Source organism: Tyto alba, unplaced genomic scaffold (genome assembly GCF_018691265.1).
Source record: "Tyto alba isolate M040663 unplaced genomic scaffold, T.alba_DEE_v4.0 Super-Scaffold_38, whole genome shotgun sequence".
Taxonomy (NCBI): domain Eukaryota; kingdom Metazoa; phylum Chordata; class Aves; order Strigiformes; family Tytonidae; genus Tyto; species Tyto alba.
In genome coordinates, this window is record NW_024881313.1 from 5109420 (window position 1) to 5128538 (window position 19119).

The 19119-nt window shown below is 38.2% G+C and overlaps 1 protein-coding gene across 1 annotated transcript in view; it reads left to right on the forward strand.

Moving 5' to 3' along the window:
• Positions 1 to 12580, forward strand: part of SKAP2 (src kinase associated phosphoprotein 2) — a 121371-nt gene extending 108791 nt beyond the window's left edge. The window contains exons 11-13 of the mRNA XM_032991441.2: positions 1792 to 1904; positions 11426 to 11527; positions 11934 to 12580. Coding sequence (XP_032847332.2) covers positions 1792 to 1904; positions 11426 to 11518 — 206 coding nt within the window. The 3' untranslated portion in view covers positions 11519 to 11527; positions 11934 to 12580. The remainder of the gene's footprint in view (positions 1 to 1791; positions 1905 to 11425; positions 11528 to 11933) is intronic.
• Positions 12581 to 19119: the final 6539 nt, after the last annotated feature.

Below are 19119 nucleotides of genomic sequence, written 5' to 3' on the forward strand. Positions count from 1 at the left end.
TTACAGGATAGAGCTGGGAACTGTGATCAGTGCTGTATCAAAAGACTGAGGAGAGATTCTGATTTAATATTTATCACAAATTAATTTGGCGCTAACCTGTGTTACTACTTATAGATTTCTAATGTGAAATTGGTGAATAATGAGCTGACAAATGGAAAGGGCCAAAATTTGGAGGTGCAGCATTTCAAACTGATTCCACCTTCCTCTTGAAATCCTCTGTCGATGCATTTTGCAGTAACGACTTCTCTTATTTCTGAGTGGTCAGGAGTTTTTGTATATGTATGTATTGCTGCTTTTGGTGGGATAGAAGTTGTGCACTGCTACTCAGAACGCCCCCTAGTGCTATATAGTAAGTGGTAGCTACTAATTACCAGTTTATGGAAAATTAAATGGTTGCTAACTTGCATAGCAGCTTTAAATTCAAGGTTGAGAATATTTAGCCTTATGACAGCATTGCCATCAAAACACGATAGCCCAGAACACAGACTGAAATGGATAAATAGAAAACAAGCAGCTCTTGCTCATACTGAGTATTAGAATTAAAATGTAGGTATTTGTCAAAATAGGGAAAACCACAGGTTGAATAGTGCTATATTTTTTTATAGTGTGACACTTTCTATCGTTTGATACTTGATATTTTAGCAGGAATTTTTTCAGTAATAAAGTGAACCAATCATGATTAAATTGTAAACTATAAATAATGGTGTAGAGTGCTAACGACATGCAAATGTAACTGGTACATGTTGGAATAACCAGCAAGCCTGCTGTTCAAGGATCATATAACAAAACTAAGATGACAGCCCTGATCCAGCCAGTTCAGGGATATTTATGTTATCAGAATTAGAAGATAGCTTTCCAGTGATGTAAATTATTAGTACATATACATTCTGTCTGGTTAGTGTATACATAATGTAACTGGTCATCTTAGTGGTATTGCTTACATTCTTTTTGCATTAACTCATCACACTCCATTCTCATGGAATTAAAAACAGGAAATAGTTTGCAGTGTAACAGAAGCACCCAGTGTATTTAACCATGTGTAAGCACTGTGTTTCAGTAGATGTAGTCTGTATTGTAAGTGTATGACAAAGCATTTATTACTGTGTTATTGCCATATTACAGAGCAAAGAGTGCTAAATAATCAATCAGTTAATGGCCTGTATGGCAGCTTGAACACAGCACATCCATTGTGCTTATCCTGTTAGAAGGATGAGTTTATGACTGTAGTGTAGTTGCATGTTTAGCCAGACCTTAATGTCCTAAACTGGAGCTGACACAAATATTTTTAAAATGCAGCTTCAGCAACAGTTTCCAAGTTCTCCAATATTTCAGAAGGAACAATCAAGGATTATCTCCAAGGTTCTCAGAGAAGTTATTTAGTTTTGTTGGAACAGGAGAGGGAGGGGTAACATATCACAAAATACTTACTTTGGCTTCCTTTCACAGATTATTATTAATTATATTGTAGCAATTTTATCAGCTTCAAGTTGAGATACAAATATGGCTTGCTGGGAATATATTACTAGAGGAAAACTTGCTGCTTTAAGCTGCAGTTGGAAAATGCTTTGAAAACCTGTAGCTACATGTCTTTTAAGTGATACAACTTGCCGGTGAAGGACTCGCACATTAAACTTGTTTTCCACTTGCTTTTGTGGGATGAAGGAGCTGTTTCTGAAAAGAGAAGTAAGAAGTGTGCGCAAATAAATTGCTTTGTGCTGTGTGGAGATTAAAAGAGTAACTTTAGTCCCTCAATATTTATCCTTTTGTAATTAGATGCCATTTTCCTTGCAGATAGCAAAAATACCGATTATGCCAATTTCTATCAAGGTTTGTGGGACTGCACAGGAGATGTACCTGATGAGTTGACATTTAAACGTGGTGACATTATCTACATTCTCAGCAAGGTATGGGTTGCTTCTGGGGCTATATAGCTGTAAAAAGAGAGCCATGGCAGAAGGGCACATTCCCACAGTTCTATGGGGGGAAACTGGCACTCCCTTTCAGATCCTTTGTTTGCAATCAGATATTCACTGCAATTAATTATTTTGTCAAATGAACTATAATCACATTTAAAACATAGCCATGTAACAGGAATTAACTTAAAAGCGTGTTTATTTACCTGTTAAATCTTGGCTACCATTTGCTGACTGATTTAATGGGAGACAATGTGCTTTCTGCTTGTAAAAGTTAACCTTGTAGAATTCTAAATTACCTTGTATGTTATGTTTTTTGTTTCCTGGTTTATATTTCTGACTGTGCTGATTCTGACTTTTTGGGCATCTTGCTACAAAAGATGGTTTGTTTTTTTTGAACTATGCTTTCATCTTTGTGTGTATAGTGTAATTGTTCTGACAGCTCAGATTCCAAATTTGTTTGCTCTGACAGATTTTTGCAATTTTTAATTTACTGCTTTCCTGTTTGCAAAGCAAATGAGAAATATAATTCCTCTCATCTAAAGTGATGATAAGCAGCATAAGCATGAAATTTTATTCTACTTTAATGTTGGTTAATTTTCTTATTTTTCCTTAGCCCCTGCAACAAAACCAAAACCTCTCCTAAAATATGTATCTCATGGTCAGTTGAACTCTACTTCTGAACAATTCATCAAAGGAAATTTCTCTTTTCCCCACATATTAGAAAAAAAGCTGAGCTTTTCAAGTTCTCTTTGAAAAAAAATTTAAAATATATGTAGAATATCTATCTCAGATGCAATTGCTGTTCAGTACAGTTAATGCCAAAGATATTGTAGGTCATTGAAACATACAAGTAGGTGCATGGTAACGAAAGGCATCTGTTTGTCTTAGTTTCAAACTCTTGAGTTTGTCACAGTTGCTTAAATCTTCCATGATACCTTTAACTGCAATGTTTCCAGATAATAAATGCAACAGCTTCTGTTTAAATAAATTTAAGATTTATGGATAGAAAGACAGTCCTATATAAAAATATAGAAGCTGTATTACTAATGGTAATGTGACCATGTACGTCTTTTGAGGTATTTCACTGTCACTTAAACTAATAACTGAATTGCATTACTAAAGGCCGGATAACACTCTTGGATTGGGCAGACTTTCAAGCAGTTATACAACACTGAAGAATGGTACTAATTTAAAATAACCACGTCTTCGCCCTTCCCCTCCCCCTAAAAAGCCCATGACCAAATTAATGCCACTGTATGACTTAGGCCTCTCTGTGGGTTGTGTTCTTCTGGTACGGTGTGGGGACTATAAAATCTTAATCTTCAGTTTGTAGGTGAAAAAATAATTTGCTACTCCTTCCCCAAAAGAGTGAAAAATTTAATTTAAAAAATGGAGCCGAATAGAAAAACAGTAGCTTAAGCTGTCCTCTGTATATCAACTGTCTTGTGGTCGTGCCGTGATTAATCCATAATCGGTCCTTGAAACAGGCTCGCTGCTGCTCCAGATATATAGAGCTTTCTCTTTGGGAATGATTTCTACTCCAAAATACAGCCCAGAAAATTCAGCCCTGTTTCACTTAAAGATTGTTACAGCTTTTACAGAAAAATGAGTGTTGGCCACTACTGTCAGCTTTGAATTTAAGGTCCCTGGAGGGGAAAGTGCCAGAGAATTATCCATCTTAACCCTCCGCTTGATTCAGTTTCAAGGTCTGATCATTTACAAGCTCTTTGTTTGGTAAGTGAAAATATAACCAAAGGAAAAGTGAACGTAACCATCCTGAAATGGGTCAAGACTTTTCTTCAGAAAATATTTCCTAATCCACTACGTTCATACTTGGGTTTTGTGGCAGTCGGCAGGAATCCTTGGCAATTTTTTTATTTTTTCACACCATCTAGTGGTTGAAGATGAGAGATGCAGGTACTGACAGGAGGCAATGTGTATAGATCCAAAATGGTGTCATAAATTCAGCTTCAGCTTGAACCTAGCTATGGCTTTATTGCCTTTCTATCATATGTTAGCCAGGTATGAGCATTACTCTCTAAAATCACATTTTGCTGATAAGGAAGTAAGTACGAGTATAGCAGTATTATAGTAGGAAGGGTGAAGCATTAACAAAATATCAAACATATTTCTGTAACATGTAATAGTTCTTTGTTTTACAATGAAATATAAATGGTATAGCTTGCTCTGACGAACGTGGTAAGATAGATATTTGTCTCTCCCAGCAATAGTTATGCCACAGCAATATATTTTTACCTCCTTTTCACATACCCTTATAGAAATGAGGGGAAAAGTGAGTATTTTGTTTCCAAGAAACAAGATCATTAGTACAGCAGAAGTAATTATGAACCAGTCTAGCAAATTTGAGCATTGATATAATTTAAATACAGCAAGAGGAGCAATATGTTACATGTAAGCATCTAGGTGAATGCCTTTTAGAAGAACGAGCAAGGTTAGAGTTTGGCAATGTTTACTTCCTAAAATAGCTAAGCATTATGAAAAGACAAATGCCCCATAATTTGCTTTAAACTGAGCATCAAAATTCGGTGTTAGTGCAGTAAGCATGATTTGCACGCTTGTACTCTGATAATACAAATACCTATGCCTGACTACTGTAATTACTGTAGAAAAGCCTGTTTTCCTTGTTTTGAAAGTGCATTCAAAAACTATTTTAGCTATTATCTGAATATTTATGTCCATTGTGGCTTTTGTGTGGCAGCAGTCTTACGGGCTCTTACAAAAAAATCCCCAAACTTTTTTCTAGGTTTTTCTACCTTTGAGAGTTTCCTTCAAAAGCTGAGTTTTTATGTTGAGCAGAATTAACAGAAGTGTTGCAACAGTACTTGTTAACTTCTTTATTTAAAAAAGTAGTTAACTTTTCAAATTAATTGATCAATGTATCTGTACAGATAAACTCATACTATTATAATTTTAATTTATAATATTCTTCAATACTCAAGTGGCTTTTATAACTTACGGTATGAATTATGTGAACTTTCAGAAAACTATATGCCCCTCTCCTGCTATGCAGTAGAAAACATTTTATCGCTTTACCGATAGAGAGACTTATTAATAAGATTTCTTAGTTAATATTGACTGCTTAGTTAATCTTGACTATTAGAAATGCAATACTTGGGCGTCCTGCTTTCTAAAAGGATGATTGCTCTTAACTCCTACTCATTTATGGGCCTGCCTTTGCTTTCAAACCCATATGATAAATGGGGCAACAAACCATGACATAACAATCCTTTTTATAAATCTTCCATAGCTCTACTCAAGAAATCAATTTCCAGAAACAAAGACAGCTACGAGTGGAGGTAGCCTATTTTTTTAAAACTTTAGCCTGTATTTTAAAGTTTGGTATGCACAATTTCTGCAAGTGCAGCACATGCAGTATTTGTTTGTTTGCTTTAGGTGCATGTTTTGTGTTGGGAAATTCCGTAATTTCATTCACTAAATGCAAGTAGTAATGGAAATTTACTTAGATGTTAGGAGGCACCTACTTAGTAGAATCACTGACATTTCTTAACTCTTAAGCTAATTTCATTCCCATCTAATTTATGCTTATATTTACATTAAAACAACAAATAATACTTCAAAATCAGAAATCAGATCTGAAACTGGAATTCTCCTTCCCTGTTATTATTTCAGTACATGCCAATGCAATATAATGCTGCTCACTCTGGTATTTATGATTAATGGAAATCTTGACCCTTTGCTCTAGAATTTTTCATGAAAGTAGAGTGTTAACTTGGTATCTAGATTACTCTTTATTCAGTGATTGTGCATTTCCAGTGTGGTAGATTTTTGTTCTTTCAATACAAGAAATGTCTGTTAAAAATGCTCACAACCCAACCTGTATTTTTTGCTTAGTGAAAAGACAAAGAAACTTCCATAGCTCAGCTTACTGCTTAAGAAATGAAGTGCAACTTAACAGTGCAGCTGTTTCATAATCAGTGTAAGCATTTTGTACTTTATATGGATAATCTTCATAAAATGTATTTATTCAGTGTTTTTCAAAAAGATGTGAGAGGCGTACTAAAATTCTGAGTGGTTTTTTTGTCAAGCTGTTTTCTGACTAAACGTACTGAGGTCCGTATTAACAGTAATTTCTCTTTCCATGACCATACTGCCCATGTCTACCTTAGCACATAAGAAGTACCAATAGGAGCAGATTTGCAGAGTGAAACACTTAGTGCTGAGGCCCCGGGCTCCGCACCGTGCATTTTCAAAGGGGTTTGATGTCCAAAAAGGTCTAGTCTGGTGTTATGTAATGAGAACACACTATAGTGGTTGGAGCACGTTCAAGTGCATCTTCCATTTCAGTTTCATCTGAAAGAAATGTAGCGTGTGTGCTCTTGAGAATGACGACTCTGCAAAGTGAGCCGAGGTGGGGAAAGTGGGAGCATTGGGAGATTCATTTCAGTGGGATGCTTCTGATCAAAACAAAAATGCAATACTTGGTGGTACATTTCCTTTTTCTGGCTTGTTTAGGTATATTCTTTACAGAAGAAAATAAAATAGATGCATTTCTAAATGTAAGAGTGAAGGCCTTTAAATGGAAGGTTAGTTAAGATAGACTAATGCAAAGTGACTCTAGCTCTGTTGGTTTGCACACTGATAATATGTCCTGATTAGAAAAAATGTAGGTGTTGTGTCATCTGATGGAAAATAAAATGGCCCTTCTATCATTTCAGGGTGTTTTCAGGGGCCAGTTTTGGTTCATAATTCAGTCTGTTTACCCTGATGTATTTTGGAACTCTTTAATTGGTGTCTATTTTGTCTCATGTCATTGAAGGAAATAAAACCTAATAATGCAACCATACAATAAATCTGAAGTTTATATTCTTAAAGGTGGCCATTTTATTGCTGTCTTAAAACAACTCTACTACCTGTGAAGAAGTCTCATTCAGTTATCTAAAACATTTGTCATTTTCTGCTTTTTAGAGAAAATGCTGTTCTGTGCCAAAAATGCTCCCTGGTTGATAGTGTATCATTCAGCAATTACACCAAAGGAAGTTCTAAAACTTTTTAGCTTTTTAGCTGAATCTCCTGAAAGAATTACAGTTGTCTTAAAATATTATCTTGCCAAAATTGTCCCCCAGGATGTTATTTGAAAAAAATTTCTCCCTGCTTCCCGTACATCTTTAGCTTGATAGGGGAGGCTAATTATTTAAACTCCAAACGAGGCTATAGATACGTTTTGCTTTTCAGAGTTTGCAGATCATCACCCCATAAGTTAATATTACTTTATAGTGCCACTGAAAGAGGGCAGGAGAAAAATTGTGAATTCACACACTTCAGCTGTGTTTTTTTTAAAATACAACTGCATTGTTTTCTTCAAGACATTGAAACACAATGATGATTTTCAGCAACTCTTTTTAAAAAACATAACAAATAAAAAACTCCACCCCACAAACACAGAAACCCCATACCATATGTATTGAACAATAGGGACTAACTGCACAAGGACCAGATGTTCTCAACTCTTGCTGAAGTCAGTAGAAGTTAATATGGTGCAAAGCATCTGGAGATCCTCATTTACGTAGTGGATCTATTCTAAAGGTAAAGACTGTTTTGGAAATCCTTGGGTATAAAAATTTTCTCGCGTATCAAAATTCTCCTCTATGTAGTACAAAAATCTTGGATTTAAAAGATATCTGTAAAAAACTGGTAGTGTATTTCCACCTACTGTTTTCCCCGAGTGCAAAAACTTCTATGATCTGTGTCTCGTGGGGTCATATGTACATACACATCCGTGCAGTGAAATTGGTGGGATGGGGACAAGGAGGAGCATCTGGTCACAGTGTGTTCTGTTGAGAGCATTTAAGGAGCCTGTAAACCCTGATGACTTTTGTTTTTCCCCTGCTATCATAGCACGCTGTACAGAGAATGTTTTGCCAGCATGTTAAATGTTAAGTCATAACCTGTTCCTTGCTGCCCCGTGGAATTACTTCACTTCGGTTAATACGCTTCTGCTGGGGAAGCAGAAAACCCCCCACTCTTACAGACAGTGAAAACACAGAAGTTGCTTAGAAAGCATTTGGTCATTTGTTAAGGTGGTTGTTTCATATTATTTGGCATAATATATTCCCCTGCCCTGGCGCTTGTCTGCCAGGGGTTGCGGTGGCCCCTTGGCCCCCCCGGCCCTGCCCCGCGTTGCCTGGCATGGCAGATGTGCTCCCGTCACACGGCAGGGCCCAGCCGCACACTTGCGCATTCCCCTCATCGCAGGGCAGCTGGAGCTGGCCCTGCCCCCCTCCCCTAGCCCCCTCTTTGCCTTGGAGCAATTCATTCTGCAGTTATTGAATTTCTTTGGAGAGTTATTTTCATACAGCGAGCATCACAGCACCTCTGGATCTTGATAGCATTTCTACATAAGGAGAAAGAAGCTTTGTGTTAGTAATTACCTAACATTGTCAGGAGCTGACTGCAGGCCTCTTTCTAGTGATAACAGAATAACCACATAATGTAGCTTTATAGCACATGATTAATAGAAAATAATTACACATCCTACAAAGGGATGCAATATTTCTTATAAATTGACTACAATGGTTTCCTGTAGATTAAAGGACTCTTTATTATTTTATCAGTCCTTCTGAAGTATAGTCGCTTGCCTACGTTAGCAGTGATCTTAAGAGCTGAATGCAGTGAGAGATACCAGATGGTAAACCCAGTGGTACCTGAGATCTGAAGCTGATGCTTGCAAAAGCACTGTGCTTCCCAACTCCTAAAAATTCATACAGAACTCCTGACTGTATTCTTACCCTTCTGCACATTAATCATTATTTCCCACAAATGGGGGTTTTAGGCTTTGTACTACACATCTTAAGCAGCAGTAACAGACATATGGACCTCATGACAGCAGTGTATTAATTAAATTATATTGCTAAGAAGGAGTTTGGAATTGATAACGTTGATAGAAACAATGTGTCAATTTGGATTCTTATATGTGACTTCAAGAAAGGACTGGGCAAGGGGGACACTGCTTATCTGCCTGACTCGTAAGCACTCTTGTGGTACTGAGGACAGAAAGGAGTGGTTAGGAGTTTAAAGAGAAATGTCTGCACTTTAATCAGTTTAAGAGGGAGTGCTACCTAATTATTCTAAAACCTGAGATTAAAGTTTTGTATTCTTGGTGGCCAGGTATCTGCATGATATTTTTGTTCAGACTTCTGTACCCTGCAGATAGTTTAATTGGGATTCATGTTGCTCTTGAGACCCATGCAAAGAATAGTAATGTAAAGTAAAAGCTTCTGTGTTGCGATACTGTCTGCATGGTATAATGGTTGCAGTGAATCCTTAAATTAGTTTACTAGTCTGTTACAACAGCATTCATTTCATCTTCTCACTTAGCTTCATGCCAGAGCAGTAAGTGGTGTATTAGTAAGTAGCAAAACCCAGAAAGTTTTCAAAACAGCTTTTAATTTTAATTTGAGGTATCTGAATTGTTTCTTTAAAAACAATTGTTTCTAAGTTCATGTAGTGTTGCTAAGTGGAACATTTTAAATGGATAATGTAGTCCACAGGCTTTTTCTATGCCATTTGTCATATGCAATTTAATGACCGCTTAACTAAGCCACTTCCCTCATTTCATGTATTGTTTGTTTTTTTGGCTGGTGTCTAGCAAAACTTGCTTAATCACTTTTGTCAGTCACTTCACATGTTCCATGTAACAACTTAAAATCTTTTGTTGCTTTCTCTTGGAGAGATTTATTGCTGAGATTCCAGTAGTATACGTGAGTACTGCTCCTTTCAGCGATTTCCCACTTCAGTCTAGAAATCCAGTTTGTATATTTAACCAGTGTATTGTGAGATAAAACATAGATTTTTAAACAGGCTGATGTGGAACATTATAAACCTCAGTGTCAGGGTATTATTTAGCCTTTAAGGATTTAGGATGTAATGTGTACCCCCATGGGAAAGGTTATGAGCAGTTCTTAACTTCTGTGGAGAGCAGTTTGCTGGGGACGGATTTGTTCTAGAAGTCTGGAGGTATCTGAACCTGATCTTCAGTGCAGTCTGTTCTACAGTGGAAGCGGGAAGAAGGTGGAATTATTTTTGCAGCTTTCTCATTTGTGTGTTCACATCATAAATGAAGGTTTTCCTGCTGCTCTCTATGTGGATTTTCTTTAAATCACACTTACTGCAGTCTTTTATGGATAGTAGGATAGAATCTTTTAAATCACCAATTCACTGTGAAGAGAAGGAAGAAAATGTTTCACTTAAGGCTGGTGTTCAGCCTTCCACAATAAGAAAATACAAAAGTATATGTGCCTGTGTGCAAGCACGTTTTTTTTAAAAAATAAAAATAAAATCCTGGGCCCACATAAAAGTGGGCCATCAACAGGGCTTCATCAGTTAAGCACAGGGAGAGCTGAGTACACTAAGCACCTCATAGGACCCTAGAGAACTCTCGACCAGGCCAAATATGCCAGCAGCAAATCATTATAGCTTAGGCTCTAATGAAACTCCATTAACCCTTTAGCTCCACTTGACTATTTATAACTGAAAAACTTTATCTACAGTCAAAATAATAGCTTCATCGCAGTAGGACCATTAATTCAAAATCCTACAGCCTTTTGCTTTTCTCATCAGAGGAGCAGCGTAGCAGGAAGCAGATGTTGCTTATCAGAGATATCTGTATATTTTGTGTTTTCCGTGTTTGTTCCAAAGTAATTTCTATCTTACTAATCATTCAATTTTGAATGGGGTCTCTGTTTTAATAATGCTTCATTTGTAACTCAATATATGTGTGCGTGCAATTTCAGCTGTTACAATTTATTGAACTGCTGTTAGGATTGATCTTAAAATATTTACCTCATAGGAAAAAAATTAAATTTGGATCCCACAATACTCTTACTTGGTATTGCTTTTGGAAGATATTATTTCTTTAAACTATTATAATTAATTTTGTTTCATATTTATCTCACTAAACCTAAACAAATTTAAAACAAAAGTACATTAGTCATCTGTCAGACATATGAGATCTGCTGTAGAATTTTCTGCAAGCCTAAAGCAATAGTAGACTTTGTCCATAGAAAGAGATTATGTATTAGATACATAGTGTTCCCTTTACATTTGGGCCAAGTAGTTTTTAAAACAAGTTGACTGTAAGTTTCTTAGAGTTTAGTCTTGTGATGCTGAAAGAATCTCCGTTGATTCTTATATGTCAACGTTGTGCTATTAGATTTTAGTTACAAAGATAAGGTTTTTGTATTTGTGATGAATAGAGGATGAAGAAGTTGGCTATTTTTAGTAGGTGTTAAAGAGAAGCGTGGCCGTCATCAAGAAATTTTCCTGAGTATGCCTGCCCTTTCTAAAATTTAACTTCTGTCTTTGCCTAACTCTGAGTGTGAATGCCTCTAACAAAAAGATATAATGTTTTAATTTTCAGTTGAAATCATTATAACTGTATATAAGAAAAAGCATCCATAAGGAGTTGCATACAAAACTCTATTGCATTTATATCAGACTAAAGGTTAATATTGCATATTGTTTTCAATTAGGAGTACAATAGATTTGGCTGGTGGGTAGGAGAAATGAAGGGAACCATTGGCTTGGTGCCTAAAGCCTACATAATGGAGATGTATGATATTTGAGAGGCCTGGGTAAGTACATTTTAATCCAATCTTCTGTAATGGCTTATATGTTCCCTTGTTCTCTGTTTCAGAAGTATTTCTTTCCTGGAACCTTTGTAGGAGTCCTGTTAACATAAAGATTATGGCAAAATATATTGAAGGTTCAATTAAAGCACTTCTGGGATTCTGTATGAAATATTAAGCCACAATGCACAAAAGATGATGCATTTTATAACTACATTCCTTTTCCAGATATTTATTAAAAAAAAATAGAAGAATTGGTGTCCTTTCTGGTTAGTTTTGTTACTTTAGTAGTATGTATCTATCTATCTGTGCAGAAAACTGTGGAAGGGGATAGATATTTGGACTGGGTTTGATATGCATGTTTGAGGTTTTCTGCTTAATGATGAACTTTGACTTCCCTCTCCCTAATCAGGAGAAATCTGCACTTGAAATCAAGAGTGGTATGCAGCTGCAGCTTACAGAGCCAGCCTCTGAAAGAAGAAGATTCTGCCGTACATGTTTTGTGGTTTCAGCGAATGCAGTCAGGTCATTGCCTTGTGTATATTAAACATTAAAAACTGTAGTTGATCATAATTCTGCGGAAATGTTCTTCTTAGCCACTTCTTACAGAATTGTAATGCTAGGAAATGAAATAGATGGCAATTAACATATGGGGCACAAGCAGCCAAATAGCGCCTGTTGCTCTTTTCTTAAGCACATTAGCAGCACTCTGTATAGCTATAGGTTTGTGTTCTTTCAGGGAAATTGGCTGTGTTTTCCTGTTCCTCAGAAAAATTAAGCCAAACAGCGAAAATAGAAGGCTATTACTCAGTTCGTGCATGCATTAACCTTTTAATGCTCACTGTACATTTTGTGCAGTTTCCTGGGAAAATCAAGGGAAATTTATGTGTAATATTGCAAGTCTTCAGGGTATTCTGCTTCCAAATGTTTTTGTATTATGTTTTAGCCGATGATTTATTTTTCTCCTATATTTAGTATTGTGTTGTTAATTAATATTTTGTTATCACAAAATGAAGGTTTGGTTCTTTTGCTAATGTAATAAATCAGCCTATGTGGTAATACTGCTCTGATGCCATTCTGACTTTGGAGATATGAATGATGTGAAAATTTCTAAAAAGATAGTATATTAAACCCCCAAATTTTTGTTAGGTCAGACCTTGCTGCTATTTGGAATTTCTGACACAAGTTGTGCAACAGACCTTTCCACCTCTGTGTGGATTAGTAACAGCTACCTGCAGTTTTAGTGTCAAACCCAGAACTTTGTAGCTAAAAGCATCAGTTGAAACATGAAGAAAAAGTACACTAAAAATGCTACCACTTGTGAGGAAAGGGGTTGGGCAAGTCAGAGTTAATACTTTAGCTCCTCTTGTTTTGGGAGATGAAGCTTTACTATTAGCATGCAGGATCCACTTTTTTTGAATCCTCCCACACACTTGATTTGTGAGACCCTTAATCTGCCACAGAGGCAGGTGGGGCCAGCCTGGGAATGGCTGAGCCTGTGCAGGTCCCCTTGTAGTGGCTTGTGCTGTTTACGCTTCAGGCGGGCCCTGGAAGCACCGTGGGTTAAAAGGTAACGTTAGTCTGAACTCGGAATTAGATCATTTCAGTCAACTAAGATGTTGGGCTTTATATTAGCTCCTGCCTGATACTCCACGGTACGCTGGATTCTAATAGGAGTCAAACAGGGTACGGAGTTTTGTTGTAATTTTTTTAAAAAGAGATAGTCATTGAAATTGATTCTGTATGTTACCAGTGAAGCATTAAAATGATAGATTAGAGTCTTCAGATCTTTCACTACTTTAATTTATCAAGTGTACTTGTGCATTGTGTACAGAATGTGAAGCGTTAATATCACGGCGAGAATAGCTCCTTCTCTCTCGTTAACATGGCAGCGTCGTAAATCTGCCCACCGAAACGGCTTTTTATTAATTATGGAATTCCGAATTCCGCCACCAGCTCCTTCTTGGGGAGTAAATCCCCCTCCCGCCCCGCCGCGTTAAGGCGAAGGGCGAAACTTAATTTCGGGCGGGAGCCGGGCCCCGGGGGAAGGGGAGGGGGTGGGGGGGTGTGTGTGGGGGGGGCGCGCGGCCTTGCGCGGCCTTGCGCGGCCCTGCGCGGCCCTGCGCGGCCGCGGCGGGCGGTGGCTGCGCTGCGCGGCCCTGCGCTGCGCTGCGCGGCCGCGGCGGTAGGTGGCAGCAAATTTTCACGGCACGGGAGGAGGCCGAGCCCGTCCCCGTCCCCTTCCCCCTCCCGTGCGCCCGGCGCCGGTTCTGCCGCGTTTCCAGGAGAGGGAGTCCTCGCCCCAGCCACGAGCCCCGGGGCTGCCGGGCGCTCCCTCTCCTCCCTCTCCTGGGTGGTGGCAGCCAGAGAAATAAAGTGTCTTTTGTCTGTAGTTCTCCTTTAGGGCTTTCCCCCCGCCTCCTAGGACAGATTGGGGAGGGGGGGGTGGGGTGGGTGGGGGAGAGCAAACAAACGGCCTTAAAATTGAAAGATGTCCTGAAACTCGCTGAAGTGTCTTGGAGTAAACCAGCAGTGGACCAGGGATGAATTGTTTACTTTAAATCTGTGCAAATACCATAACCTTTTTTGGATAAGAATATCTCTGTTAAGACAACTTCAACCAAACTCGATGGTAGAAGACGCTAATTGCTTTATTTTCTCTGTTTACTTAGGTTGCGCTTGCCTTTCTGTGAACAGTAAGACAGCTAATTTTTTAAAAAGGTGATTGTAAGTCATATTTTGTACAGCGTTTTACTTGATTATTTGCTTGGTTCTGGATTTGTACTATACTGCCATTAGATCTTACAATAATGTTCTACTCTGCAAATTTTTAAGGTTCAAATAAAGTTTAATTGTTTGCAAACTGTTATGATGCTAATAATTCAACAGCCTGCTGTGTTACTAATGAAATTACTTTGTTATGATTAATTTGGAAAATAGTGTGTTGATTGTAGTAATTAAGCACAACAAGGTGAAGTAAATGATTCTAATGCCATCTGGCCTCCAAACTGAATGAAGAAATGAAATGGGGCTGTCATTTGAATTTATTCAGAGAAGTAAGGGTAATACAAATGGTTTTTATAGCAGAGGCACCCGGATATAATCATGCTACTCTCTAGTACTTTTTCTGTGCACTTCTATGTACAGACAACTGGTTCACATACTTTTCTAGCATGCAGTTAGGATATAGCTTTTTGTGCATACTGCCACAAATTACATGTACTGATGGTACTGTATGCGCTAGTTCTTCCATCAGAGAGATCTGTGGGTAAGGTTACCTTTTACCCCTCTATTAATGATAAAAACTTTATTTTTTTTTTGACTGGAATTAAGCTGAATGTGAATGCTAATTAAGATCCCATTCTATATTCAAAGCTAAATGCATTAACTTTCTTTTTTTTGGCCCTGCAGTCTGAATATGACACAGCATTTGAGTGTAAAGAATAACCCTTTAGAAACCTGATCCAAAGACTGCTGAAACTGAGAAGCTATTGAATTTGGTTGCTTCTGGATCACGCTCTCAGAACAGTAACTCAAAATCAGGCAATACAATTTCAAAGTGGTTTTTGCTGAATAGTCTTCGTCCTCTTTCTGAAGGAGATGCAATTATTTCTATAAACTGAACTGAACAAAAGAAAAGCACTGACTTCTCTATAGCCAAAGGATAGAAATCCATTTTTCTATCTCAGGTAAAGCAAAATGAAGTTGTGGCTGTAGATCAGATCCTAGCTTGGTAAAGTTCACTGGGATCTGCTGGAAAGCTGTAAAATATTAGAACGTGGGATGAAAGTACCTGGGTAGATGACAATGGTGTGCTCTTCAGCTGTATAAGCCACTGATGTTTCTTTCATCTCTCTCCTTCAAGTTGATGAAAAATTTATTAGTATTTAACTGTGGTAATAAGCATATGCATGAAAACCTTATAAACAACTTTCCACTTTACATGCACAATGTACTGATAAACTGCAAGACCTTCACTTACCAGGGTTTCTCTGAAACTGACATTTCTGAGACAAGTGTCTGCTTAATTCCATTTTTATTTAGAAAAACTGACACTGAGCTCAGTGAAGAGTGCCTTTCCAAATCTGCATCTCTGTTTTTGAGTTCATTTCCTGCCCAGCACCCCCTGTCCTACTGTGAGGGACCAGCACCAACCAACTTCGAACTGTGGACTTAAAATTGTGGACTCGAGCTGGGTGTAAGGACAGTATTCCACGCTTCTGGGATGAAATTGTGACTTGGCTGGTCTCTCCTTGCTACAGGAAGAAATAAAGGGGGGGAGGGAGCGAGATGGTGACAGGATGTGCAGGTCAAAGGGATGCCGCTTTTCTTATCCAACTGTATTATGCCAAGGAATATATATACATATGTATATATATATATATTTCCTTTAAATTGTAAAGGAGATCAGACGGTGATAAGCCATGAATTGTATTATCATAGCCTTTTAAGGATTTGTTTAGGAGCTATTTTGTGATAGGATCTAGACAATTCTGTTCCTGCTGCCTAGAATTTTCCTTAGTCCAAACCACCACACAGAGAAATTCATAGGGAGCTGGGTTCAGAGAAAAGTAGAGAAAAAACCTCTGCATCTGGAAGCTATGCCAACATCAGTCAAATTTATAACTGGACATAGCAGCTTCTTCCCAGCCTTTTGGGAGGAACAAGTATTTTAATTAACGGGAAAAAACTTAAAAATGCAAGGTGTCATCTTATAGCAATGTGTGGGAGAATAAAGTACAACAGTGCAATCAGATGGAGAGGAAGAGCTGCTGGTAGATGAAGAGGCAGATAGTTCCAAATGCCACTAGAAACCAATCAATCTATTAATTTTCTGCTGTATCAAACTGATGTGTTGGAGCTAAAGTAGCCTCGGTGTCTCACAACCCATAGAACGAATTTTCACCCTCTATTGTAAAGCAAGTGCTACTCCATAAAGATATTTGATGTCTAATGAGCATTTTACAGCAAGACGTTATGCTGTGAGATGAAAAAAAAATTCCACATTTAGTTACAGTGGGAGGATTTATGTTGGCAGAATAGAATTACCAGTTTGACCACTTCCAGTCTGCCGTAATCGCTTGCATATTTGTAAATAGTGCCATGGGATTTTTAATGGCCACAGGCAATCAGGATTTTAGTTTTACACCTCATGCTACAAGACAGGGTACGTAGCAGCACAGAACTGACCCCCGTGCAGAACTGCCTGGGTTAAAGGAAAAAAAGTGTTACACAGGATTATTATCAATCTTTCAGACGCCAGCAGCATGGAAGTGTGCCTTGGCAGTCTCCCACCCAAGAGCTGACATGGCCCAATGCCGCTTTTTAATAGTCAAATCTAACAGGGTCAGCATGAGAAGAGCAGAGCGCAGACAGTCTGACAGGCATGGGCAACTCAGTTTATTCATTGGCGGTCTTCAGCCTCTGAGACTTATTTCAGTTTGGAAGGGAAAAGATGAAATCTGTAAACAGTCATGTGGCATCAGGGAAGCAGAGGGACCTTCTTCCTTTTCTGCTGCTCTCTTCTGAGAGGACTGCCATTCTTTCCTTATATTTAAATTAAAAGCAGCCAGGCATGAATGCACTTGTATGTGTGGGAAGGAGTGGGTTTTATTATATAGTCACTTAAAATCGTGTTTTGACGCTGGTTTCTGCTTTCTAAATGGTGTTTATGTCTGCATGCTCATAATAGCCCTACTACCTTTACTATAGAAAAATAGTATTTCTAGCTTTTTAAAAAATAGATCTATTTCCAGTTATTTAAAGGCTCTGTTTTAGTAACTTACCTCTTGTCCTACATTTCCCATTGTGATAGTACTCTTAGTGTATTATGTCAGATGGCTCTTATCAAAATCTGTGACTTTTTGACACTAGTTTTTGTTTGCCTGTACCAATAAAATATTCCAGGCTCATTTTTTGCAGCCTCTTTTTTCCCTATTTTCAAGCTAGTTTTGGTCTTAGTTTTAAGGTATTAGACTACAGTGAAAGAGGTGTGTGGGGGTTAATCTAGATTTCCATTACTTAACAAAAAAATAGGCAACGCACATTGCCACCTCTGAGAACTGTTTAGGAGGGTCTATAAGCTAACCAGCTTCCCATCCATTCATTCTTTTCTGCTTCTGAGACTGGCACATTAGAGATGCTGTGGGTACGTAACCACTTCTAGACTGAAATTACCTATTCAGCTACTTACTGTCTTCTGATAGCCACCCAAGGTCACCTATAGGTCATTATTGACTTGTGACCAGATTTTCCTTCCCTCTAATGTATCTAGCACTGCTTTGAAGGCAGCGTTCAGGAAACAAGCACCTTCTCTCATGGGCTTTGTAAATTTTCAGAAGGTGAGTGAAACTTCAAAATGCAGAGGTATCATCCAAAATAAACTCTCTCACCAAGCTGTATTTATGACTTGCGCTTCTGTAAATAATGTCCTCACTGTACTCCTGCATCCATTTACTCATACAAAATTATGAAGAGGAGAATGTGTACCATGTGGTGTCTTCCTGAAACATCAGATTTTCACAGAATTGGGTCAAATTGTTGTTTCAGGTGCAAACTGAGGAAATGCCCGTTTGAGAGTGTGAAGTTGAATGTGTACCAGTGGTGGTCTGTGTCAGACTTAGGCAAGCAATGGAGAATGAAGTCCTACCTGGCTGGCCCTTTGCTGAAAACCAATCCTTGCTGATCTATGTTCAATATTACCTGGGGCCCTTCAGCTGCTGTGCTGCCACTGAACATCTCTAGGAAATTCAGCGAGCTAGCAATTTATGCAGGTGTTTGTCCATCAGGTGTGGGTCGGGATTTTGAATTGTAGCCTGATCTGACAGAATGGCATGTGAAGCCATGATGCGATACGTTCCTGTTGATGTGTTCTCGGACAAGCTGACGATTCCAGGAAGCGTATGTGGACTATAAAGGGATTTTGTCATACCCATTTCCTTAAACGGTAAAGATAATGTATTTCAGTGGAATTCTATTTTGCACATTCTGGTTGATCTTGCCCCTGTGAAGGAGGTCTTCATGCAGAATACCCTTGCTTAGATGCTATAACATCTGAAACACGGGGAATATGTGTTATAATAATTCAGTCTAAAACTGACCAGAGTGACTCACCGGGATCACTGAACAGAGTACTGACCAGCTACTGAGAGCATGTTTATTTCATTTGGTAAGCAGTGTTTGATTATGAATTAATTGTGATAATTCAGACAATTATTTCAATAATTTTGCCTAGTTAACAGTAACAGTAGACATACTGTTTGCTAAATGTATTAACTGAAATTACAGTCGCTATTCAAACTACATTCATCATAATACTTATTAGTGTCTGCCCTTCCTATGTCTGTGGGCTCTTGAATGTTCTGCTCATCCTAAGTGTTGTCATTTCTGCTGGTATTACAGAAAAAAATTGACATGTAGGCAGTTGTCAGTGACACAAACGTCTTCTGTCTTTTCCACTGTCTGCTCCTTGAAAACAGAGTCAGTTCTGCATGTACAGTCTGAAACAAGGGAATTTAGCCATGTGACTCCCCCTTAACCTCAAGGAGCGTTGTGTAGGTAATTCTTAATTTGAGAGCACAGTATTAACTCCTTATTGG